The sequence below is a fragment of the Lagenorhynchus albirostris genome, chromosome 16, assembly GCF_949774975.1.
Source record: "Lagenorhynchus albirostris chromosome 16, mLagAlb1.1, whole genome shotgun sequence".
In the NCBI taxonomy this organism is placed as follows: Eukaryota; Metazoa; Chordata; class Mammalia; order Artiodactyla; family Delphinidae; genus Lagenorhynchus; species Lagenorhynchus albirostris.
In genome coordinates this window covers 38,880,836-38,906,488 of record NC_083110.1, presented here as the reverse complement: position 1 = coordinate 38,906,488, position 25,653 = coordinate 38,880,836, and the positions used below count along the sequence as shown (strand labels likewise).

The following is a 25,653-nucleotide window of genomic DNA, read 5'->3' as shown; positions in this document are numbered from 1 at the left end:
TTTCTTTTTTTTTAAACTAGAGGCCTTCAGCTGAAGTTCAGTGCTTTTCTGCCAAATTCCTTCTAACTAGATGCATTCAGAAAGGCCCTACTTTACTTTCTCTAATCAATCACAATAGCCACCAGTTGTTTAGTATTTCTTATGTATATCGTGCAGTGCAATCTTATTTAACTTCATTTCAAAGATGAGAAGACTAACTCAGAAATTAAATAACTTGTCCTTATTTTCTTTAGCTTGCTTTCCCAAGGCTTCCTAAAAACTTACAGCTTGTGTCTATATCATCTCTTTTTCGAATTATCCCCAGTAAGATGAGTTAACGCGTACAGAATCACGATTGTTGCACAGATTGTTCTAGCACAGTACACTAATGGTATAATGGTTAATCTGAAATATCTTGAGGTTGGGTAGTGTCAACTCTATTGGAGAAAAATTTTAACCTAGTTGCTAATGCTGCCAGTAGCCCTTCATTTCAACACAAACATGAAAACATGTTTTAGCCTAGTGGGGCATAAACAAATGCCAAGAGTAACTTCGGAGACACCCACTATGTTTTATGTTGGAGTTATGACTTTGGTTCTGTTTTTACCCTTTATTGGGAATACAGGGCAGTATTACAGTCTTGGATTATTAAATGAATAAATGTGGTGATACAGCATTGACAAGCATGACCTGAATTCTGGGAGTAAGTGGTTTTCCAGTTCAGGGGGTAGGAGAAAAAACAGGTGCAAGATCTTCTTTAAAGGAGAAGAGAGCCACATTACTCAGCCACCAAAGGGTTTTGGCTTCAACTCATTAATGGCTGGAAGGAGTGCCAGTCCTGGTCAACCATCCATGATCTTCATCACAGCAAACTGGAAATCTCCTTTTTCAAACTAGTTGCAGGTAAAAGAGTAAATGACTCCAGACTGACATAAATTGATCTGGATGACTACTAAAGTGTCCTCCGTTCACCAGCTAGTAATCTTCAGAGAGACTGTTGGAGCAAGGAGCCTCTCATGTGCTCCCAGTTGTTATATAGCGCGTAGAGGCCCGTAAGGGTTAGTCCTGCCAGGCCGCCTCGTGCCACCCCTCGAAGACCACCTGCAGAGGAAAAACAAGAAAGTAACAGCCTTGTATTGCATACTGTCCTAGCATCACAGGGTTAACTAAGAGTTTCCTAAAGCTGAGACACACTGTTCATGTTTATGCAGATTCCATCCCAAACAGGAGAATAAGCTGTAAAAGTAATAAAAGAAACCAAGACTGAAGTTCAGGAGAGAGAGATTCCCTAAATCAGTTGTTTAATACATAAGCTATACCTTCATATTCACAACGTTTTTTTCCACTTTTAATTTCACAATTTGTATCTAAGATCATCAGCATAATTTCTTGACTTTTCTCAATCTGACTTGATCCTAGAACACTTCTGGACAAGATCTTATGCTTATCATTGAAGTCATAGCCAGATCAGTAATTAATTCCCTGCTAGTCATATAATTTAGAACTTGGGACTTCCCTGGTAGCACAGTGGTTAAGACTCCAAGCTCCCAATACAGGGGGCCCGGGTTCGATCCCTGGTCAAGGTACTAGATCCCACATGCATACTGCAACTAAGAAGCCGGTGAGCCATAACTAAGGAGCAGCCCGCTGGCCGTAACTAAGGAGCCTGCCTGCTGCAATGAAGACCTGGTGCAACCAAATTAATAATAAGAACTTAACTGACACTGTCAACTGATTTAAGGCTGTATGTAAACAGTGACACCCTCTTTGAAAAAGTATTAACAGCCTTTGGACTCTGCACAGGTCCTCTAAATATTAACTTTGAAGACTCAAGACAGAATGGTGGGTGATGGCTATAATCAAGCTTTGAGTTAGATGCTGATGAAGCACCAACTCCCCTGTTGCTTATTCCTACCCTGATGTGTCAGAAAATCTCAACTAAGGAGCAATGAGGCACTTAACATCATCATACTAGTTGAAAAACATTCAAGGATTAGACTTTGAACTGTTTCTGCTTAACAACAAAAGAATTTTTCATGTGGAAAAAGATTAGGAATAGATATTTCATTTGAAATGCAGAAACAAAAATGTTTCAGTCAGTTATCTGAAAATAGTCCCCAAGTCTAATAAGAGGAATGGGGGTACCCAAAGAAGCTTTTAAGAAATATTTGATGTTCTCTTACAGTTTCACAAATAAGTAGGAATCACAGACTTCAGGTGTAGCCTATATTGTACCTATGGAGTATTTGTTCCAAGTCACATGTTAGGAAGGCAAAGGTCCAGTGGTTATACCTTATTATAGGCCCTTCAGCTACAAGCCAGTAAATTCCGTGCAATTCATGACACTGCTGAGTTAGAATGCTTCAGACCAACCCTTTCTGCAATGAAAGTCTTGCCAGATGGCTTCAGATGATAAAGGGCCACTCCCTCTAGGAGGCTCTCTAGCCTGAAGACTTAAGATAGCTGACCTGTTTAAGCTTCAACTATGAAGTGCCCTAATTATCTCTCTTAAACAGACCCAAATAGAAACTGCAGGCATCATCTGTAAACAGCTGTCAAATATGTGGGAAGGAGGATCAGAAACATAAAAAAATTAAAGTAAATGGGAGATATCTCCTAGAAGTCTACATCATCTCTTTGTATCTTGCCACACAGACTACACATGACAGTTGAATTTGCAACTGTATTCAGTGTGGTTGAAAAATTAGAAAAATGATATAGGGGAGGTAATTGAAAGCACAATAATTTCGCAGACACCATTTCCTGGGACCATACATTCAACTTCAGACTAACTCCCCTGGACCTTTGGCCGATTACAAGTCCACAGGACTCTGAAGTCTGCCCACTGGTTTGGAATTGGCTGCAAGCTCTTACTTTCAGTTGGCCTTTTGCTTTGAGTGTCCTAGGAACATGGTTTCTACTTGGCCATTTTAGAAGGATCTTCACACTACTCATCTATCAGATAGCAAGCCTCCCTGGATATAGGTACTAGGGGTAATAATGAAATTGGGAACTATAAGGATTTAAGATTTTGGAGACATAAGTGGCACACTGTATCCTTTAAGAAAAACTTATCCCCTAGAAAGCCTTCTACTTTCTGACCAAAATAAAACAAACTTAGTTCAAATCAATTATGTTACTTCTCTGAAGACTAGAAAAAAGTTGTTTCTAGTAAGAAGACACCAAACAAACGTAAGTGCTTGATTTACTAATAATCACAGTAACCCTGACTCAAGGGTAGCCTTTTATTACATGTTTTAGTTTTAATTCTTTCCATTAATTTCAGGGTTTTCCAGCTGGTTGATCTGTTAAAAGTTTGACAGCCTTGGCTTTAGGCTTTCTGTAATAAAACAACTTTTGCCCAACTAAACACAGGAAGTCGATTAGCAAATAAACTTGCTTTGAACACAGAGTAACCAAATGAGGCCAATGGTTAATCTCTATAAAGCAGAACAAACATGAGACTTGTGTGTCACAGTTTTATCTTCTGTCTTTTGGATACTTATACGACTCTTCCAGAAAGGGCAAATATCACCTCTTCTAAACCTGGGAAAATGAGGCCCAGAATATTTAAACGCCTGGTTTATGGGGTATAGAGCTGATCACTGGCAGAGCTGACACACTGAACTGAAAATTATTTTAGCACAAGGGTCAGCACATTTTTCTTGAAACGACCAGAAAGTAAATATTTTAGGCTTTGAGAGTGCAAAGGCTACGTAGGTACTTATATAACCATTAAAAATGTTTACTGTTTAAAAATGTAAAATACATTCAGTGAAGAGACAGGTATCTGGCCAGCAGGAGTCTGTGGCCCTTGCTTTAGACAAACAGCCTTACATACACAGAGATGGCTACAAATTCCATTCAACAAATGTTTGTACTACTTAAATTTTTTTGTTAAAACTATTCTTTAAAACTGTTATAAAATACACATAAAATTTACCATTATTAAGTGTACAGCTCAGTAGCATTAAGTACATTGGCGTTGGGCTACCATCATCCATCTCCAGAGAACTTTTTTCATCTTACAAAACAAAAACTCTGTGCCCATTAAACAACAATTCCCTCCTCCCCTTCCCAATCTAATGCCTAATTTAATTTTTATTATGTTGATATATCTTTGCTCACTTTAATTTTTATTTTTATCAAAGTAGTCCATATAGATAATTTTAGAAGTCAAGATAGTACCAAAAGATTTTAGCGATGCACAACAGTCTGGGGTCCTCATCGTTCTTACCCTAATTCCCAGTTCCCAAAAGCAACTACTTTAATTCTTCACTTTTTACCTGCATGTTTCTAAAGAACATCTTTATCTTGCTATTTCTTGATATTTCAATCCTAGATATTGTCTATTGACTTCCTACTAGGAAAACTGTGTCAAGTCTCGTAAGAATTGTACAAAATATGCTTATGGCAGAAAGGTTTATTGTTATCTCATTTACAACTCTCTGAAGGCAACAGTCACCCTTGTTTTATAGACAAACTCAAATTCAGACAAGTTACTCTCCTATTTACACAGTTATTTAGGGATCCAGTGCTAGTCAAACTCAGTCTGACTCCAAAGCCCAGTTTTCTTCAGCATACCAAATTGCCTCCAGCATAGAGAAGGGAGATTATCAGGGAAATTTCTTGAAAGGGGTACTAACAATTGAGCTGGGCCTTAAGGATGGACTGGATTTCAAATTTATCTGTTTGATCATACGACATGCATGAGAAAGCTGTGGGAGAAAAGGCTGGGAAGATAGGTTCAGAATAGAACATGGAAGGCTAGGGTGAGAAGTTTGAATTAAGATAGGAAGTGTGTCATCATCACAGGCTCCTGGGTAGGGAGTATTAGAATTAGAACCTTCCTTGAGGAAGATTAAGCTAGAAATAGTAAGTAGGTAAGAGACTGGAGGTAGAAGTCTAATGTCAACATGGTCAACGGAAAATACTGTTAGAGAAGTTCAGGGCTTGTGATAAGGGCCTCAACTCAGGTGATGGGTGTGGTAAACTTCGTAACTGATGGAATGAGGGGACAGAGTAAGAAAGGCAGAAATCAAAGGTGATTAGGCCTGCTTCCTGCTTCTTGTTTTTTCTTTCTTGGTTTTGTAACAGAGTGGAAGCAATAGGTGGGACTTTGAACTGCACTTCTGGGCTTTCCTGGGCTCCCGTACCACTGCCCCATCCAGTCCTTCCTTGCAATGCCAGCGCTTCCATGCAGGACAAAACTCACTAAAATATCCCAGCTGTTTTTGAGCCCCCACGTTACAGTGTCCTTTTAGGACTAGTCTTTCGGTGGCTGTTTTTCTGCAGGTGGTAGGGAGTGTCCCAGACCCCTTTGAGAACCTTGTGGAAATTTTAGAGGATTTAGAAACCCTGACTTAACATCTCCTGGTGTAAACTCTGTACTCAGGAGAAGGGTGAAAGTTTAACTCTCTGGAAGTTACAATAAACAATTTAAGACTTGTAAGTAAATGGAAATGCTCTAGTACTTAGATGGTAAGAATTAAAGTCCAGGTAAGCCAAGTCTTTACACTGGCCTATGAAGTTCTATCATCTATATGATTTGGTCCCTTCCCACTTTTATCACTCCAGATTCTACTACTCTCCCATTGCCTTTTTTTTTTTGCTGTAAGTGGGCCTCTTACTGTTGTGGCCTCTGCCGTCGCGGAGCACAGGCTCCGGACGCGTAGGCTCAGCGGCCATGGCTCACGGGCCCAGCCGCTCCGCGGCATGTGGGATTTTCCCAGACCGGGGCACGAACCCGTGTCCCCTGCATCGGCAGACGGACTTTCAACCACTGCACCACCAGGGAAGCCCTCCCATTGCCTTTTAACTCCCACTTCAGGGCTTTTGTTCTTGCTGTTACCTAAACTGCTCCCTCCAGACATCCACCTCACGCTCCCTCATCTATCCATCTTTGGTCAGATATCACCTTTTCCTTGAAGGGTGTCTTAAAACACCTTGGTACATACAGTTTTCCATGTATGCCTTTGTGTGCTGTGGGATAAATTGCTGAAAATTAGATGACTTAAGCAAAGGATCTACATATTTAAAATAGTAACAACTAACGCCAAATTGCTCTTCAAAGTACTTGCTTACCTTTGCCAATAAGCATCGTCTACCATCACTTTTTAAAAGCCAGGTTGTGAAAAATATTACCTTAATGTTTTATTTTGCTTTTCCCTGGTTGCTTGTGAGCAAACTTCAATTGTTCATTGGTCATTTGCCTTTCCTCCTGAAGGGCTTTGTCATATCCTTACTCCACTTTTTACTGGGTTGTTGGTTTAAGTGATTTGTTGACATGTTTTATACATTATGGCAGTTAGCTCTTTGGAAGAATGTTGATGCCAGTAATAGAAACAAAGAAGTCATCAAGAGGCTGTTTGTGGCATATGAAGTTTAATTTTGAAGGCCTGGCATTCATTGAGAAGTAGTACATTTTAACAATAACCCTGATAATTGCTTAATTTGAAGAACTGTATTTGTTTATCTTCTTACTTTTACTTAGCTTGCTTTTATAAGGTGACTTTCTCATGGAAGGCACAGGATTAACAGGTAAGGAATTTTCTGCGAGGGGGAAAGGGGCACCCATATTTTTTGGTTTCTGAGGTCTTGTTTCCTGAAGATAAGTGATCAGGTCTCTTCAACATTCCTAAACTTACACATAATAGCAAAACTACAGCTGTTCTCATTCTGGTAAAATACTGGTCGTTAGATTTTCACATGGCATAGGAAACTAATAATGACATTTCACATCCTCTGAAAAATATTTACAGAGTTCATTAAATAAAGCATTAGATCTGAAGTAAAACCACACCATCAGAATTATTCCTTTAGCCTCTTTTTGGTGTGACAACTACCCACCTTCTCATGTATTTTCCCTCATGGTTTTTCTTTCTACAAAAGTAGCTTCCATACCTAAATTGAATCATATTGCTTTCATTCTAAACCCCTTCCTTTAAAAAAAAAAGAAAAAAATTCCTATTCTAGAAGAGTAAACTGGGGATTGGAAAGATTTTAGGTCAACAGGAATTAACCATTCTCTAAATGTAAACTTCTTTCCTCAATGGTTTATGCTGATTCTACACTAAAGAGTGCCTAAACTCTTTTCCAAATCCTTGAATCTAGAAGTTTTACAAATATTCCTGCCACACAAAACTCATAATTCTGTGCTCTGTCTTAAGTAGAGTGTAAACCAGAAATCAATAAGACACTGATTTGCCTCTTTTAGAGCAATTTTGATGCGCTGAGTTAAATTGTTCAGCCAGGAACTACAAACCAATGTTGGAATTCTGGGTCAGCAGACTATTTACCTCTTCTACGTTCCCCAATTGCGGTGGAAACTGAAATGTACTTGTCACCTGACATAGAATTAATGAATATTCCGTTTTGCCCTTTTTCTTCTGAGCCAAGAGCCTACTCTTCCATATTTGATGTTGGAGGTGTCCCAGGTGGTGTTATAAATGCTACTCCCGCAAGGAAGTTCTGGACACAGAAAGCTAGGCTCTCCTTTTCTGGATAACACCAAGTATTCAGCCTTTCCCTTTTTATCTTTAAAATACATGTAATATGTCTTAAATGAGATGGTAATTCAGTACATTTTTATCCTCAGGACTGCCCTCAACACAAGAAATGCCGTAATGGCTTACCTTGAGCAAGAAAACGGGGATTGGTGGGAACTGAGCTGGAGCTTCAGTGCCATCCACTGGGGTAGCTGCTCCCCAACCTCAGCTCCAGCCATCTGCCACCACACATAACGTGAGCTTAGTGTCTTCCATTTGTTCAAAAGAAGCTAAAATTTCCAGACTTTTGTGTGAAATCTCCTGTTTTTTAAATTTTAATTTGATTTTTAATAAACATAGTTTGGGCCAACTAAACTCTTGATGGCTGAGTGCCACCCTTGTGGTGCCAATTAGGGTTTCCAATTCCTTTGTCTGATCCCAAAGATTTTCAATGTGGAAGTATTTTTAGGTTTTTAACAAGGTTCTTCTATGCCAAGGTAACACTTCCATGGACATAAAAGGTATTTACTGTCTTACTCTACCTGGGAGCTCTGTTGATGTGCGTAAGCACATGCAGAAAGTATTGCGAGCTCTTAAGAAGAAAATTCCCAATGTGATCCATTTTCAAAATTAAAAAAGCCTCTTACTCTCAGTTATATCAGGAAATTTTGGATTTTACAATTCTGTTGAGACTTCTCTCATTTCTTTCCAGTAAAAATGAGGCCAAAATGCTACTTGATATTTGTGATAGAGGAATTACATAAAAACGAAATTACTCAGTTAATCAAGTGTCTAAAAGCAGAATAAAGCAATCAAACAAATAAAAGTAGTTTTCAGAGGCTTGAGTATAGAACATATGTAGTTTAGGCAATTTAAAACAGAAATGTGAGAAAAATCTGGGGCTGTCGCTAGTTATATGATCTTTTAAGAAAGATCATCTTAATACCGTCCGTGCTCATCTATAAAATTGGGGTGTGATGATTATCACTTCACAAAGTTTTAAATGAAACAAGTTATATTAACTGATTATTGCTGAGAGTGTAATCATAACTCAGTGAATGTTAATTTCTTTTCCATCTTAGAGGAGAATTTGATATTTGATCTTCATCCAGTTAATTTTGACTCAACTCTCAGGGTTTTGATTTTTTTTTTTTCCCAAAACTGAATGGTATTTTGTCCACCCATGTTCATAACAGCATTATGCACAGTAGCCAAAGTGGAAGAAACACAAGTATCCATTGACAGATGAATGAATAAACAAAACGTGGGACATACGTACAATGGGGTATTATTCAGCCTTAAAAAGGAAGGAAATTCTAACATATGCTACAACATGGATAAACCTTGAGGACATTATGCTAAATGAAATAAGCCAGTCACAAAAAGAAAAATACTACATGATTCCACTTACGTGAGGTACCTAAAGTAGTCAAATTCAGAGAGATAGAAAGTAGAATGGTGGTTGCCAGGGGCTGTAGAAGGGGGAAATGCAGAGTTGTTGTTTAACGGGTACAGGGTCTCAGTTTTGCAAGATCAAGAAAAGTTCTGGAGATTAGCTGCACAACAATGTAAACATACTTAACATTACTGAACTGTACACTTAAATGGTTCAGATGGTCAATTTTATGTTATGTGTATTTTACAAAACATAAAAACCAAAATCCCAAACCACAAGATGGCAGAGAACATTATACTACAAAAAAAAAAGTATAATGTTTCCTTTGAAACTACAGTATGGATAAAAAGCATACTTCAACTGTATTAAGAGACAGCTTCACTATTTAATAGTACCTACCTGTACATTTATACAACATGCCTGTCATGGTTCCAGCTGCTACTGTGTTGAGGTCATCTTCTGCACCTCGTGTTTTTTCAATGATGACACCAAATGCACTATAGAGCAAAGCTATAGGGGAAATGGAACTGATCAGTAATAAAAAAGTAAACTGAAAGTCAGTGTGACAATTATATTTAGATAAATGTATTCTACAGACATATTATAAGTATTCACAGACATATAAACAATGATCACTGGAACACTATTTGTAATAAAAAAGGCCTAGCAACAAATAAAATGACCTTCAAGAGGGGACTGATCCAGAAAGAGACTTTCTACATAATGGAATACTATGTACTCACTTAAAACGCAGGAAGAGCTCTATTCACTAATATGTAAAGCAGGCACATGTGTTTATGACTCTGGATATGCAAAGAAAATGTTTGGAGAGATTCAGAAGAAATTTATTAGCTATTTATGGAAAGTACTACTGGGGAGTCCCAGGAAGAATATCTTTAATTTTCACTTCCATTTTATTCATAACAGCTGTACTTTGGGTTTAGAAACAAAAACAAAACACATGCATTTCTATTCTAAGAAAAATATAACTTCCAGAAACATGAGATCTGGTTCCTGCACATGTAAAAACCCTAACACTAGCACTATTTAGTTTTAACAAGATCTTCCCCCAAACTACCATTCTCTTATGCCTGTAAAGACTGATTAGCCATGAATGCATTAACCCTTCTCCTTACCCTTTCTCAAAATTATAGCCACATTTGACCCCTCAAAATTATACCAAACTCAGCCTTACAACTCCTCTGCTGTCATATTTTTATACTTCTATAAGGGCTCTTCTTCCCGTTTCAATTTATTTAACTGAAACTAAACTTGAGCAGAACATTGTGACCGGTCACATTACAAGGGAAACATACAGGGTGACTGGCCACCCCAGTCTGCCCAGAATTGAGGGTTTCCTGGAACAGGAAGTGCTACAACTGAGAAAGTCCTAGGGAGACCAGCACGACTGATTACTCTGGGCACACAGGTACAAAGGAGGGTGACTGTGCTTGGGAAGGGCACTGGGGTCATGGGCAGCATATGGAAGCAGACATTTACTATTACAGTGTGAAAATGTACTGCTTCCAAAGCCTATGACAAGGCTAGGATCTCACTCTGTTACACAGAGGCTTTTCCTATTTTTTTAACAAGATGCCTACATTTTCTCTTACTTAATCTGCCACAAGTAAAAGATTTTCAGACTTTCAAATAAAGTAAACTTTGGATTAGGGCATAAGTGCCATAAGTAGGCTTATTATAAGTCATGAGTAATCAAAAGAGTCAATCATTCATAAACATTACAGTATGAAAGCATTTGGTCCTAAGTACTACTAAATTATCCCTTCCTTAGAACTGCAAATGTTTTCAATGTCTACAAAGGCCCTATTACAATTCTGGCAATTAAGTCTGGGAAATCTAATTAGGTAAAGAGAATGATGAATGCTCTATTAGGAAAACTTATCAGGACAGCTGGATTAATCTACCATATCTTACTACAGGAACTTGAACCTCTCCTAACAAACAAAACCATTTGCCTTGAACCTAAATTATTTTAATTTCATTTAGTTAAGACATGATTTTATTTGGTATCTTGCTGAGACAGGAGAGTATGCAATGCTTAAAGCATTTAGAAATGAATGTATTTCACAATGGTATTAGCAGCTGGGATTCTTTTGTTATACAGTTTATGGTCTTCTCCTAAATAGTATCTATACTACTCACCAGAGTGGATTTAAACATAATTTTTAACATCCCAGGACCAGGATTTTAGTTGATCAAATTGTTCATAATATATGTACATTCTTTCTTTGCAGTAATAATAATTTATTAAAAAGTGAGATATCTACTTACCCAGAGAACCTAGAGTATTAGCCCAAAGTGCCCCTTGCCTGGTCACCATATTCAAGATCCTACCAGGGCAGAAAGAGAAAGAATCTGTATTTAGAACCAGTATTCCTTTAGTATTTAGAAAAACCATAATAATAGCAATTTTAAATGTATAAACGCAATATACAAAAGTTTTCTTAATTTTAAAACTTAACACCTCCTCAGAATTCAATTAGGATAGCTTTTACTTTATATAAATATTTATATTTATATATAAATATAAATGAAGATTAGATTAAAAACTCCAACATTTCTGGGCAACAAGTAAATTCTGATTATTAAATGTGTAAAACTATTAAATATATAAAAGGTTTGAATGATATCCGGGAATGTATTTTATAAAGTTTACAGAAACTGATCTATGTTAAAAAAAAAATGACATAACAGACAAACTAGCTTATAATTAAGTTTCTTATGTGTGTGGGGTAGTATGTATACTCAGAATGTTAAGTAGAATCAAAGTGTGGAATATCATGGAAGATAAAGCAAACTTAAAGACAAATACTAAAAGGAAAAAGTCATCTAACTAGAATACATGAAGGAAGTGCACTCTGTGTCTGCTCCCAGACTAGAACTAAGCAGCCAAAGTGAATGCTTAGCACACTCTCAAGGAAGCACAGCACTGCCCTCATCCAGTGCCAGACGTCACCAGAACAGTGACGGAGGCAACTGGAGGAAGAAGACAGAACACTGCTCTCCCAGCAGTGTAACGCTGTCACAGGAATGGTTCTGTCCTGACAGCTGACTACTGCTGGAGATTATAGAATTACAACAACAAACAGTAAAAGAACTCATTTAATTAAAGCACTCATGTAAATTAATGCTCAGTAATAACAAAAATCTGTATTACTTTTAAAGGATTATTTAAAAAATTAGTAATGATTACAAATATTATGTTACACATTTAATTAATCTAATTATGGTACATATTTACTAATATATTAAGTTTAGCACTTAATTGTTTTTCATTTATAACAAGCATCTAAAACTATTAATTTTCATTACTGTATTGCTGGTGGCACTGCAAATTGCCAAAGTCCTTTGGAATGTGATCGGGCAACACCACTTAACTGGGCCCTTACCTACTTTCCACTTTAACCATCTCTCAATAGATTAAAGGCAGAAAGTAAGGAAACTTACCCAAGATCCCAAAACAGTAAGCAATGAAACTGGGCTTTGAAACTACATAGATTTGTCTGGCCTGAAACCCAATTACCTTTCCATTTTTAAAATGTTGTCTCTCTATTTGAAAGATCAGAATGATTATACTAAAAAATGGTATGTAAGATTTTAAAAATCTGACTTCAGAAATGCAAACCAATTTGACTCTCCCCCAAAATTAGTAACTATGATGGTTTTAAGAAACAAAGGTTATCTTTTCTAAGAGACCTTCCACTTTCAAATTGGTGTTCAGTAATATGATGCTGGGGATTTGTTTCAAAATAATATGGAAGGGAAGAAGGAGGTGGGACATAACTGGTCCTGGTGCTGGTTGATGGTTGTTGAGCTTGGGTTATAGTTCATAGATGTTCACTGTACTACTTTGTCTACTTTTGTATAGATTCAAAATTATCCATAATACAAAAAGTAAAAAAAAATTGGAGTAAAGAACGAATATTAAGAATATAAATACAAAAATATTCAAGGATCTGAGCTTGTAAAGCAAGGGCAGTGATCCATACAGTAGTAGGAATATGAAAAACTTGACAGGCCTTCAGGTTTCCCAAGGTCCAATTCTAACACACTGCTGCCATCTGCTGGCTAAGAAACATATAAGGAAAATGGAGCTTAAAGGGTCCTAAAATAAAAACCACAAGCCACTGAAGAACACATACTGTGTGATTCCACTCATATGAAGCATAAAAACATGCAAAACGAAACAATATATTATTTAGGGAACAGTAACAGGAACTTCTCATGTTTATTCCTTAATCAGGGTGAAGATACATGTTATATACACTTTCTGACCTTAATTGCACTTTCCCTTCTTTGCAAACTTCAGTTTCCTAAGAGAACACTGTCTTACTCCTTTTGGAACCACCTCTAAGTTCTAGGGATTTCATTTAAATTTTCTGCACCTTTGCACTTAAGAAAAGGAGAGTGAAGTCAATGAGAAGCTCAAGTCAAATGTCGGCAGAGTTAGCAATTACTCTTATGTGCTTATTTCTTCACTTATCATGTCCTACGCTTATGCACATCCCTGAACTATCCAAATAATGTACTAGTAATTCAACAATTTGAAAAGCATGTTATATAGGCCTGCAAAATGGAACAGGTGTAGCTGAGAAGTTAGGTTGGGATAGCACCAGCTGACGGAGGGACACTGACTCAAAAATCACTCCTTCTAAAAGCTTAGACCCAGGACTTAATTCCTAAATTCCTTTTATTTTGAATAAGGGAAAAAAAAAACAAAACACCGGGGGAAAAAAAAAAAAAACTGACCAAAAAGTATACCAATACTCTAAACAACCGTAATCTCAAGGTTGTGCTCATCAAGCCAACAAAGTAGAGATTAATATTCAAACATCACTATGTCATTACATGAGACTTACTGTACATTTCTTGGTTTGGACCAGGCCATGTTCTGGGTTTCCTTCAGTCCTAGCCGTAGACCATTCATTGCCCCAAACGCAGCCCCTGGCAAATCATAGTAACAATTCATTCAAATAATCAGCTATATATTAAAGAACAACTATATTTCTCATTCTTTTTCATTTTTATTTAACAATAAGAAAACTGTAAATAATGATTTTCAAAAAAACAACCCTGAAGGTGATATTTTAATTGCCTTTGCTTTTAAGCACTTCTGACTACTTGGATTGAGGATACTTAAAAAAACATATATAAATACCAACCTGTCATACAACATCCTCCAATGGTAAAGAAGGCCAGTTCAAATCTGCCCCGGGTTTTATTAGCTCCAGTTGGTAAAATAAACTCATCTGTATCCTACAGGGATAACAATGAAAACCAAGTTGAGCTCCCCTTAAGACACAGTACTTGGCAAAGTGTTTAATTTTTCAAAGGAGTTTTTCACATAATGTAAATCCGTATATTAACTAAAACTCAACTATACTTAGTCAAACAAAAGTAAAACTTTCTGCAACAAAAGGAACATGTAAATCAAAATTAAATGAAATATACAACATATATAGTTATACTCATTAGTTCTTAGGAGAGATTCTTGCCCAGAACTTTACATCTTAATGTAAGTTTGATAGATTATAGGAAATTTGCCTTCATGATAAATTTGAAAGTTTAGGAAGGCCATCTCTAGAGAAAGGTAAACTGAATGCTATGAGAGATAACAGAATACCAGTCTGGAAGGAGAAAATAACTTTCACTCTGTAGCTACTATTTATCCAGAACCATTTTACTATATGTAAGACCAATGATCATAAAAAATGAGCAGAAACTATAAAAGTACAACAGTTTGGATCACTTACGCAAGGGCAAAAATCACCTCCTTAACTAGTTGTTTAAAGGAGATATATTCCTTTGATAATCTTAGAAAGCTTACTAGATCCACCTTCTAGTAAATGCATACACAAAATTTGGTATGAACCCCCTGAAGGTCAGCCAAGAATCCTAGGTTGAGAAGTGCTACTGTAAGAGCACAATAGGATTGATTTCGCAGTACAATCCACTTTTTTATGATGAACAAATACATTTTTGCCAAGCTTTCCATACAAAAATGGTTAAAATGAGCCCCTGAAGGATAGCACACACCCTTAGCAAAAAACACTAACCAAAAAAAAAAAAAAAAAAAAACACTAACAAGTAAACATCCCTTTGGCAAATACTGACCTTTGGTAAATGCATTCCTGATTAGGAAAACTATACCTCTGTACTGATTTTTGACTTCTGGCTTGTGCACACGTTCTTACCAAAAACTGTACAATAAACAAGCCCACGTACTCTCATCACACAGAAATGGTCTGTTGGGCAATGAGAAGCAAACTCTAAAAACTTCAGTGTCTAACTATATTTATTATACATAGATCTGTAAATTCTGGGTGTTTCCTGACTTTTCAATTAATGACTTAGTTTTAAATTGTGCTTCCTGTTTGAGGTTTTTAGGAATGGTATATTTAATATGATGAGGTAAATAATTATCCTTCAATCCAGAAATGGATCACTAACTACACATAGAAAATATAAAAAAAGATGGTCATGATTAACATTAGTAAGTATTGATACAAGTGCATGTCATCACCGACTCATTCTTCAGCTAGTGAGTCAACCTTGCATTCCTGAGATATCCAACAACTACTCTTTGAAGCCTAATGTTGTAAACTGAGCTTTAAAAAAAACCTACTATTTGCAACTTTATCTGTGTTGAATCAGCAACTTCTCCAAACTGAAAAAACAAAACCCACAAAAACAACCAACCAAAACCCGAGGCTAATATAAACCTTAAAATGTATAACCCCCTAATTTCAAATGTTTGTATTCATGAGACCACTCTTATTTTCATAGGCTTTTGAATAATAATAATCTGATCTAATTAAATAAACTCAGGTGGTATTTTTTTCCCCAAATGTAGATTTGGTTCAAGATTTCAGTAAAAAGATTCCCACTTTACACTTTCATTTACACTTAACTTAGTATTAATGACCTCTTATAACTTTGTAACTACTCACTCCAATATTTTTTATTGGGGTGCTTTTAAAGTTAATTACTTGTTGCTTTTATTTATGTATTTTTTAAAAATTTTATTTATTTATTGGCTGCATTGGGTCTTCGTTGCTGCGTTGCTGCGCGCAGGCTTTCTCTAGTTGTTGTCAGTGGGGTCTACTCTTCACTGCAGTGCGCGGGCTTCTCACTACGGTGGCTTCTCTTGTTGCGGAGCACAGGCTCTAGGTGCACGGGCTTCAGAGTTGTGGCTCGCAGGCACCGGAGTGCAAGCTCAGCAGCAGTGGCGCACGGGCTTGGTTGCACTGCGGCAGGTAGGATCTTCCTGGACCAGGGCTTGAACCCATACCCCCTGCATTGGCAGGCGGATTCTCAACCACTGCACCACCAGGGAAGCCCTACTTGTTGCTTTTAGATATAAATCTTTAATTTGTGCTCTGATCACTGCTCCTTCTGATCACAGAAGTGTGTACAAAGAAGCAGGCAGCCATTATTGTTGTACCCTCACCACCCCCACTTATTCCAGGGGCTTTAAAGAAGAGCTGGGAGCTGGTCTCCTTGCTGCTTCCCCATTTGTGAACTAGACATTAAAGACTAGAACATTCAAAAGCAATTGCATAAAAAGGAAAAATTAGAAAGTGACAACACACACCCAGGAAAAAGTTTACGCTCAGAAAAGAACTGAGAAGAGCTTAAGTTTACATTTCAGGCTGGTCCTTGGCACGTAGGGAGACTGTAATAATAGTAATAATAATAAAAACCAATAACCAAATAAAAGCAAACCTTGGGGAAGGGGGGAGAATCTGATTTCCAGAGTTAACCACATTATTAGAGTCAAACGTCCAGTTTTCAATAACAAAAAATCACAAGGCATACAAAGAAATAGGAAAGCATGGTCCATTCAAAGGAAAAAAAATAAATCAACAGAAATGTCCCTAAAAAACACCTGATAATAGGTCTACTAGGCAAAGACTTTAAAGTGTCATAAAGATGCTCAAAGAACTGAAGGAAATGTGGAGAAAGTCAAAACAATGTATGAACAAAATGGAAACAAAGAAATAGAAAACGTAGAAAGAAACCAAAAAGAAATTCTGAAGCTGAAAGAACAATAGCTGGAAAATTCACTAAAGGGATTCAAAGGCAGATTCGAACGGGCAGAAGAAAGAATCACTGAACTTGAATACAGAATAGAAATTATTCAGTCTTAGGAAATGGAGAAAAAATGATTGAACAGAAGTGAACAGAGCCTAAGGGATCTGTGGGATACCACAAAGCAGACTAACATACAGACCATGAGTTACAGAAGGAGAGAAAGAGAATGTTTGAAGAAACAATGGCTGAAAACTTCCCAAATTTGATAAAAGAGATGCATATGAACATTCAAGAAGCTCAATAAACACCAAGTAAGATACATTCAAAGACACCCATACTGAAACATGTTAAAATCAAACTTTCGAAAGCTAAAGACAAAGAGAGAATCTTGAAAGCAGCAAGAGAAGCAACTTATCACATACAAGGATCCTCAATAAGATTAACAGCCGATTTCTCAAGAGAAACTTTGGAGGCCACTAGACAGTGCGCTGATATATTTAAAGTGCTAGAAGAAAAAACTGTCCACCAAGAACCCCATATTCAGCAAAACTGTTCTTCAAAGTGAAGGAGGTATTAAGAAATTCCCAGATAAACAAAAGCTGAGAGAGTTCATGACCACTAGACCTGCCATGCAAGATATGATCAAGGGACTCCTACAAAGTAAAATGAAAGGACAATAGACAGTAACTCAAAGTCTTATAAAGGGATAAAGATATCAATAAAGGCAAATACATGGACAATTATAAAAGTATTACTGTAACTTACGCTTTTGACTCCACGTTTGTTTTCTACATAAAGTTTAAAGCATTTAGAAGAATTATTAGATTATGTTTTTGACCACATGATGTATAAAGATATAATTTTGTGACATCAACAATTGAGAGGGGCAGGGACAGCTGGTAAAGGAGCAGCATTTTTGTATGTTACTGAAGTTAAACTGGTATAAATTCAAATTAGTGTTATAACTTTAGAATACATTTTAAAAAAAGGTTATAAGAAAGGAATTTAAACAATTTCCTACAAAAAAATCAAATAAACACAAAAGAAGATATTAATGCAGGAAGGGAGGGACAAAAAAGCTAAAAGCTTATAGAAAATGAATAGCAAAATGCCAGAAATCTCTCCTTATCAGTAAACACTTTAAATGTAAATGGATTCAACTCTCTAGGCCAAAAGACAGATATTAGCACAATGGACTAAAAAACATGATCCATTTATATGCTGTCTACAACATATTCACTTTACAGCCAAAGACACAAAAAGACTGAAAGTATGGAAAAAGATATTCCACACAAATAATAACCAAAAAAGAGCAGGGTGGCTATACTAACATCAGAAAATATAGACTTTACAGCAAAAAAGGTTACAAGAGACAAAGGACATTATATCAATAAAAGTATCAACATAGCAAGAAAATATAACAATTATAAACATTTACTTAACTAATAACAGACCATCAAAATATATTAGGCAAAAGTGATGGAATTAAAGGGAAGAATAGAAAGTTCTACAGTAACAGTTGGTGATTTCAAAATTCCACTCTCAATAATGAATAGTAACTGTTATAACCAGACAGAAAATAAGGAAATAGAGGAGTTAACACATTAAGTCAACTAAATCTAACAGACATATGCAAAACACTGTACCCAACAATGTACACATTTTTCTCAAGTGCACATAAGTCATTTTTAGGATAGACCATATGTTAACCACAAGTTAAGTCTCAATAGATTTTAAAAGACACCATACGAAGCACCTTTTCCAACCACAATGGGATGAGTTAGAAATCAATAACAGAAGTAAAACTGGAAAATTCACAAATTCGTGGAAATTAAAAAAAACACCTCCTTAAACAATCCATGGATCAAGGAAGTAATCACAAGGGAAATTAGAAAATACTTAAGAGATGAGCAAAAAAGAAACACAACATACCAAAACTTGTGAAACTCAGTGAAAGTGGTGCTAAGGGGGACATTTATAGCTATAAATGCCCACATTAAAAAATAAGAAAGATCTCAAATCAAAAATCTAACTTTACAACTTAAGGAACTAGAAAAAGAAGAAACTAAACCCAAAGCTAGCAGAAGAAAGGACATATTAAAGATTCGAGCAGGGATAAATGAAATAAATTACTAGAATCAGAAATGAAAGTGAGGACATCACTACTGATTCTACAGAATTAAAAAGGATTATAAGAAAATGTTATTAACAACTGTATGCCAACAAACTGGATGCCCTTGATGAAATGTACAAATTCCTAGAAACACAAAACTCACCAAGAAACAGAAAATCAGAAGAGACCCATACAGTAAGGAGACGGAATCACTTATAAAAAAACTCACAACAAAGAAAAAGCCCAAAAGACCAAAAGCCCTGGATCTGATGGCTTCACTGGTAAATTTTACCAAACATTTAAAGAACTAACACCAGGCTTCCCTGGTGGCGCAGTGGTTGAGAGTCTGCCTGCTGATGCAGGGGTCACGGGTTCGTGCCCCGGTCCGGGAAGATCCCACATGCCGCGGAGTGGCTGGGCCCATGAGCCATGGCCACTGAGCCTGAAAGAACTAACACCAATCTGGGGGTTCCGTGGTGGCCCAGTGCTTAGGATTCTGGGCATTCACTGCCGTGGCCCGGTTCAATCCCTAGTCAGGGAACTGAGATCCCAAAAGCTGTGTAGCAGCGCAGCCAAAAAAAAAAAAAAAAAGGACTAACACCAATTCTTCTCAAACTTTTCCAAAAAACTGAAGTGCAGGGAATACTTGGAACACTTCATAACTCTTTGTATGAGGCCAGCATTATCATACTGAAGCCAGGCAAAGACACTACAAGAAAAGAAAACTACAGACCAATACCCCTTATGATCACTGATGCAAAATCTTCAACAAAATTCTAGGAAACCAAATCCCACAGCATATTAAAAGGGTCATACATCATGACCAAGTGGGATTTATTCCTGGGATGCAGGATGTTCCAACAAATGAAAACTGATCAATGTAACAGATCATATTAACAGAATGAAAGGAAAAAACCCCACATGATCACCTCAATTGATGCAGAAATAGTATGACAAAATCCAACATACTTTCACTGATAAAAAACACTCAACAAACTAGGAACAGAAGGAAACTACCTCAACATAATAAAAGCCATATATGAAAAATCCAAAGCAATTACCATACCCAAAGATGAAAGACTGAAAGCTTTTCCTCTAAGATCAGGAACAAGGCAAAGGATGCCCGTTTTTTTTTGCCACTTCTATTCAACACAGTATTAGACGTTCTAGTTGGAGCAATTAGGCAAGAAATAAAAGGCATCCAAACTAGAAAGAAGTAAAATTTTCTTTTTTCACAGATAATCTTATATGTAGAAAATCCTAAAGACTGCACCAAAAAAACCCTGTTACAACTAATAAGTGAATTCAGCAGAGTAGCAGATACAAAGTCAATGCAAAAAATCAGATGCACGTCTACAAACTAACAACGAACAATCTGAAAAGGAAATGATGAAAACAATTCCACTTACAATAGAATCAAAAAGAATAAAATACTTAGGAATTAATTTAACCAGGGAGGTAAAAGTCTTTTACAAGAAAACTACAAAACTTGCTGGAAGTAACTTAAAAAGACATAAAGAAATGAAAACATTTCCCATATTCATAGATCAGAGACTTAATACTGTTATGATGTCAGTATTACCCAAAACAATCTACAGATTCAATACAATTCCTATCAAAATAGGAATTGACATTTTTGCAGAAATAGAAGAACCCATCTCAAAATTCATAAGGAATTTCAACAAACCCCAAACAGCCAAAACAATCTTGAAAAAGAACAATTCTGGAGGACTCACACTTGCGAATTTCAAAACTTACCAAAGCTACAATAATCTAAACAGTGTGGTACTGGCATGTAGACCAATGAAATGGAAGCAAGAGCCCAGAAATAAACCCTTGTACATATGGTCAAACGATTTCTGGCAAGAATGCCAAGACCATTCCAAGGGGAAAAGACAGTCTTTTCAGCAAACAGTACTGTGAAAACTGGATATACACATGAAAAAGAGTGAAGCTGGACCTTTACCTAACACCATATACAAAAATTAACTCAAAATGGATCAAAGACGTAAACGTAAGACGTAAAACTATAAAACTCTTAGAACAAAACACAGGGGAAAAGCTTTGCGACAATGGATTTGGCAATGATTTCTTGGATATGACACCAAAGGCAACAAAAGAAAAAATACAAATACTGGCCTTCATGAAAACTTAAAACTTTTGTGCACCAAAAGACAACATCAACAGAGTAAAAAGGCAACCCACAGAATGGGAGAAAATAACTGCAAATCATGTATCTGATAAGGGGTTAATAATTAGAATCTATAGAGAACTCCTAAAATTCAACAACAAAAAACCAAATGAACTGATTCAAAACTGGACAAAGGACTTGAATAGACATTTTTCCAAAGAAAATACACAAATGGCCAAGAAGCACATGAAAAGTTGCTCAACATGGCTAATCATTAGGGAAATGCGAATCAAAACTATAATGAGTTGCCACTTCACTCATTAGAATAGCTATTACCAAAAAACCCCAGATAATAACAAGTGTTGGCGAGAATGTGAAGAAACTGGAACCCTTGTGCACTGTTGGTGGGAATGTAAAATAGTACAGCTGCCATGGAAAACAGTATGGCAGTTCCTCAAAAAATTAAAAATACAATTACCATATGATCCAGCAATTCTACTTTTGGATATATAATCAAAAGAATTGAAATGAGAGTCTAGAAGAGATATTTATACACCAAAGTTCATAGCAGCACTATTCACGATAGCTAAAACATGGAAGCAATCCAAGTGTCCATTGGACAGATGAATGGATAAGCAAAATGGAATATTATTCAATGGAATATTATCCAGCTTTAAAAAGGACATTCTGACACACACTACAATACAGATAAGCCTTGATGACATTATGCTAAATGAACTAAACCAGTCACAGAAAAATAAATACTGTATGACTCCAGTTATTTGAGGTACTTAAGAGTATTCAAAAATCAGACAGAAAGCAGAAGGGTTGCCAGGAGCTGGGGGGAGGGTGGAGAAAGGAGTTATTGCTTAATGGGTGTAGAGTTTCAGTTTTACAAGATGAAAAGCATGGAGCTGGTAGGTGGTGATGCTACAATATTAGGAATGCATTAAATACCACTGAACTGTGCAGTTAAAGATAGTATATTTTGTTAGTGTATTTTATCACAACTTTAAAAAATGGAAAAAACCCACCAAACCCCAAAATCCTTTAATCAACTAGTATCAGGGGGCTTCCCTGGTGGCGCAGTGGTTGAGAATCTGCCTGCCAATGCAGGGGACACAGGTTCGAGCCCTGGTCTGGAAATATCCCACGTGCCGCGGAGCAACTGGGCCCGTGAGCCACAATTACTGAGCCTGCGCGTCTGGAGCCTGTGCTCCGCAACAAGAAGAGGCCACGATAGTGAGAGGCCCGCGCACCGCGATGAAGAGTGGCCCCCACTTGCCACAACTAGAGAAAGCCCTCGCACAAAAACGAAGACCCAACACAGTCATAAATAAATAATAAATAATTAAAAATTAAAAATTGCAAAAAAAAAAAAAAGAAAACTAGTATCAGGAAGAGATGCAAGCTAAATCCCCAGAGTCTGTGAGGGAAAAAAGGGTGAATGAAGACCAGAGACTTGGTGCCTCCAGATGCACATATCACAGATCAAGTCAACAGAGGTACTTGGGGTTATTTTTTTAAATGGTAAGATAAAGGACCAAATTAGTGAAATCATAAAAGGACTAGTCTTAATCTTACCTGCACGAGATACCGTGGATCCACATTTAAATAAGGAGACAGAGGGTTCATACCAGTTACTAGAGAGAAAACAAAGCATTATATTGCAATAAAATTTTAAAAAGTTATTTCATTTAGCATTAATTTTGCTCTTGTTTTGTGTGTTTTGCAATTTTGATGCACAGGCTCAATGAATGTGTATTTCTCTACCACTTTCTTGGTCTTATCCTTCCTGTCTGGCAGTTTAGGGGTTGCCTCTTCCTGGGGCCCTCAATCTTGCACTGGTGTCTCAGGATCGCATATCAACAAGATATTGGCAGTGACGTGGATCAAATAATCAAAGTAGCAGGAAGCATAGCCCAGATCAATAAAAAGCTAATTTCTTTCTACTTTACTACAAAAATGCTTGACAACTATACAGAATGCAAAATAAAACTGACCACAGACCAATCAATTTTATGAGAAAAACATCGTTTGGGTTGTGTATAAATATTCTAAGGCAATTCCTTCAGATCTTAGTGTTGACAGTTGTTGACAGATTTGATTTACAGGGTAGAGAATTCTTAGGTCATCACCAGAAGGAAGGGGTCAGGGCAAAAGAAATGGGCACTCTCATAGGGCCAGACTTGAATTCTACTACCTTTGAAGATAGAAAAATCTATCAAGGAAAATCAACTTTCTCACATTTTAAATTTAATCTTTGGATCCTTTTGTATCTCAGCTGATTGTTCACAAACCTATCCACTACCCAGGACTCTGGTCTTCATCAATTCAAAGTCCTATTAATTCTATATCCAATATCTATCCTGAATTGTGTTACTTACCATCTTTATTGCTACCACCCTAGGCCAACCACTAAATCTCACGTAGACTGTAGTAACTATCTCCTACCTAACCGGACTCCTTACTTGCTCTAGTCCTTCCAGTTCACTTTCTAAATGGCAATTAAAGTGATTTTCTTTTAAGAAAGGGAAATCAGCCTTAACGGCTTCCATTTACACCTGTAACCAAATCCAAACTCCTTACAAAAGGCTTACACAACACTACCTTAGCTGCCATTCCTTGCCCCTCTAATCTCATTATCTTCCACCAAACCAACTCCAAACCAATAGCTCTGTAGATACAATGACCTAACAGCTGATCCTCAAACACCTGCCTCCCCCCAGGCATTTGTACTGTCTTCGGGTCACAGCTCAAAGGGCAACACCCCTGAGTTGCTTCCCCTGGACCATTCTAAAATGGCTTCGGCTCCCATCACCATCTCAGGATCCTTTTATTGCCTTTACACACTTATCACTAACTGAAATATTTTTTACTCATGTTACTTGGCTCACTTCAACAGGATGTAAGCTCCATGAAAACAGCACTCATCTTTTAAAATTTAAATACTGTAGTCCTGCACCCAGAAAAGTCCACCTCAAGTACTCAAGTGAATGGTGTTCACCCCTTGATTTCTTAATTTACCTTCAAATCTTAATTAACGTAACAATGCTTCTTCACATTAAGGCAGTGCCCTTTGTGCTCCAAAACTCAAAGGTCCTGAGACTAATATACAAACTACATACAATTATATCCTATAACTTATTACATACAAACTATGTTCTAGATTCAGTTTTTTTTTAACTAAATTTATCTATTATTTATTTTTGGACGCTCTGGGTCTTCGTTGCTGCGCGCAAGCTTTCTCTAGTTGTGAAAAGGGGGGCTACTCTTTGCTGCGGTGTGCGGGCTTCTCATCGCGGTGGCTTCTCTTGTTGCGGAGCACGGGCTCGCAGGCTTCAGTAGTTGTGGCAGACGGATTCTCAACCACTGCCGACCAGGGAAGTCCTAGATGCAGTTCTGACACAGGTGACACTAGGAACTTTAAAGGGCGTTTTTGTTTTTGAGCATAAGAGACCTAAAGAAATAGTACAATGATTCTCAAATCAGTTTTATGAAGCGCTTATCCTTCACCAACTTCCCACTATCTTTAACTCCAAGTTCTGTTCATCCAGTTGAATACCACAGTCAGAAAGTTCCAAAGATCTGGAATACATATTCACACTACCTAGGAGAGGGCACAGGCAGGGTATTCGTGCTTCGGCACCCTAGATCTTGAATAATTTCCTTTCCTAAAATTCTTACCGGCTTCTTTCTTCATGCCTATAAAAGTTCTCTTCCAAGTTCCTCCAGTTGTCTCGAGACGTTATTTCTTTCTCTCCTGTATGCATTAGTATTGAGTGTCTCACCTTGACGGCTACTTCGTGGTTTAGAATGTGACTTTGTGCTAAAAAGTTATGTATGGGCTCGATACGTGGAATGCATTTACTTGCAAAACTGGGCGCTCTTCTGCACTTAGGGCCAAGCACACAGCCCAACAAACAAGGAATTTGTGGGAGGAACGCTAAGACACGAAGCTTGAATATAAAAGAAAACATGCAACATCTCCTGGGTCCAGGTCAAACACAGAGAGCTTCTCGGAATCCATGGCTCCAAACACTCGTTCAGTGCTAAAAGAGCGGCCGCGCAGACACACTAACCCCACCACTGCTACTGAAGCTTGTGACCGCCAGCAAAAAAAAAGGGAACAGGGCACATCGCATGTGTAGCGTGGCCGCAAGAACCAGTCAGAAATGTTCGCAAGCTAGGCCCGATACTTACGCGGGACTCCGGCCAAATCCGCGTGCGAGTAGCCTGCTCCACCGGCTCCGAAAAAGCCGGCCAACCCCCCTGTGGTTTTGTTGCCGCTTCCGCCGCCGCCCTCCATGGTGTCGCAGCAAACTGCCCGTCTACTTCTCCCCGCCGTCTCAGGCCGAGATCGCGTGCTCGGCCGTTTTTCCTCTGTAATAGTGGGGAGACCCGCGTTACCACCACCTCCTTCACAAGTTGACCTTCCGGGCGCCGGCGCCCGCTGAACCTCGCACTTCCGCTTTGCGACAGCGTACGTCCC

At 37.6% G+C, this 25,653-nt stretch overlaps 2 protein-coding genes and 1 non-coding gene across 10 annotated transcripts in view; 1 reads left to right on the top strand and 2 right to left on the bottom strand.

Annotated features, from left to right (window-relative positions):
• NCOA4 (nuclear receptor coactivator 4) overlaps nt 1-7,841 on the top strand; it is a 30,623-nt gene extending 22,782 nt beyond the window's left edge. For all 6 annotated transcript variants that reach the window (XM_060126753.1, XM_060126755.1, XM_060126754.1 and 3 more), the window contains one exon: nt 7,577-7,841. In XM_060126753.1, coding sequence (XP_059982736.1) covers nt 7,577-7,618 — 42 coding nt within the window. In that variant the 3' untranslated portion in view covers nt 7,619-7,841. The remainder of the gene's footprint in view (nt 1-7,576) is intronic.
• On the bottom strand, nt 570-25,631 carry LOC132507405 (mitochondrial import inner membrane translocase subunit Tim23). 3 transcript variants are annotated; one of them, XM_060126759.1, is made up of 8 exons: nt 25,365-25,631; nt 22,746-22,804; nt 14,046-14,139; nt 13,743-13,827; nt 11,155-11,213; nt 9,262-9,372; nt 8,878-8,938; nt 570-1,080 (listed from the first exon to the last, which is right to left on the bottom strand). In XM_060126759.1, exons 1-8 carry the CDS (start codon nt 25,468-25,470, stop codon nt 1,011-1,013), a joined length of 645 nt encoding a protein of 214 aa, XP_059982742.1. In that variant the 5' UTR covers nt 25,471-25,631; the 3' UTR covers nt 570-1,010. The 3 variants fall into 3 exon arrangements, with proteins under 3 accessions (XP_059982742.1, XP_059982743.1, XP_059982744.1); XM_060126761.1 differs by lacking the exon at nt 570-1,080 and adding an exon at nt 7,642-7,705; XM_060126760.1 differs by lacking the exon at nt 8,878-8,938 and having other exon boundaries at nt 25,365-25,630.
• LOC132507688 (small nucleolar RNA SNORA74) lies at nt 11,743-11,946 on the bottom strand. The gene has a single exon (XR_009536261.1). It is a non-coding gene; the product is annotated as a small nucleolar RNA SNORA74 (small nucleolar RNA).
• Nucleotides 25,632-25,653: the final 22 nt, after the last annotated feature.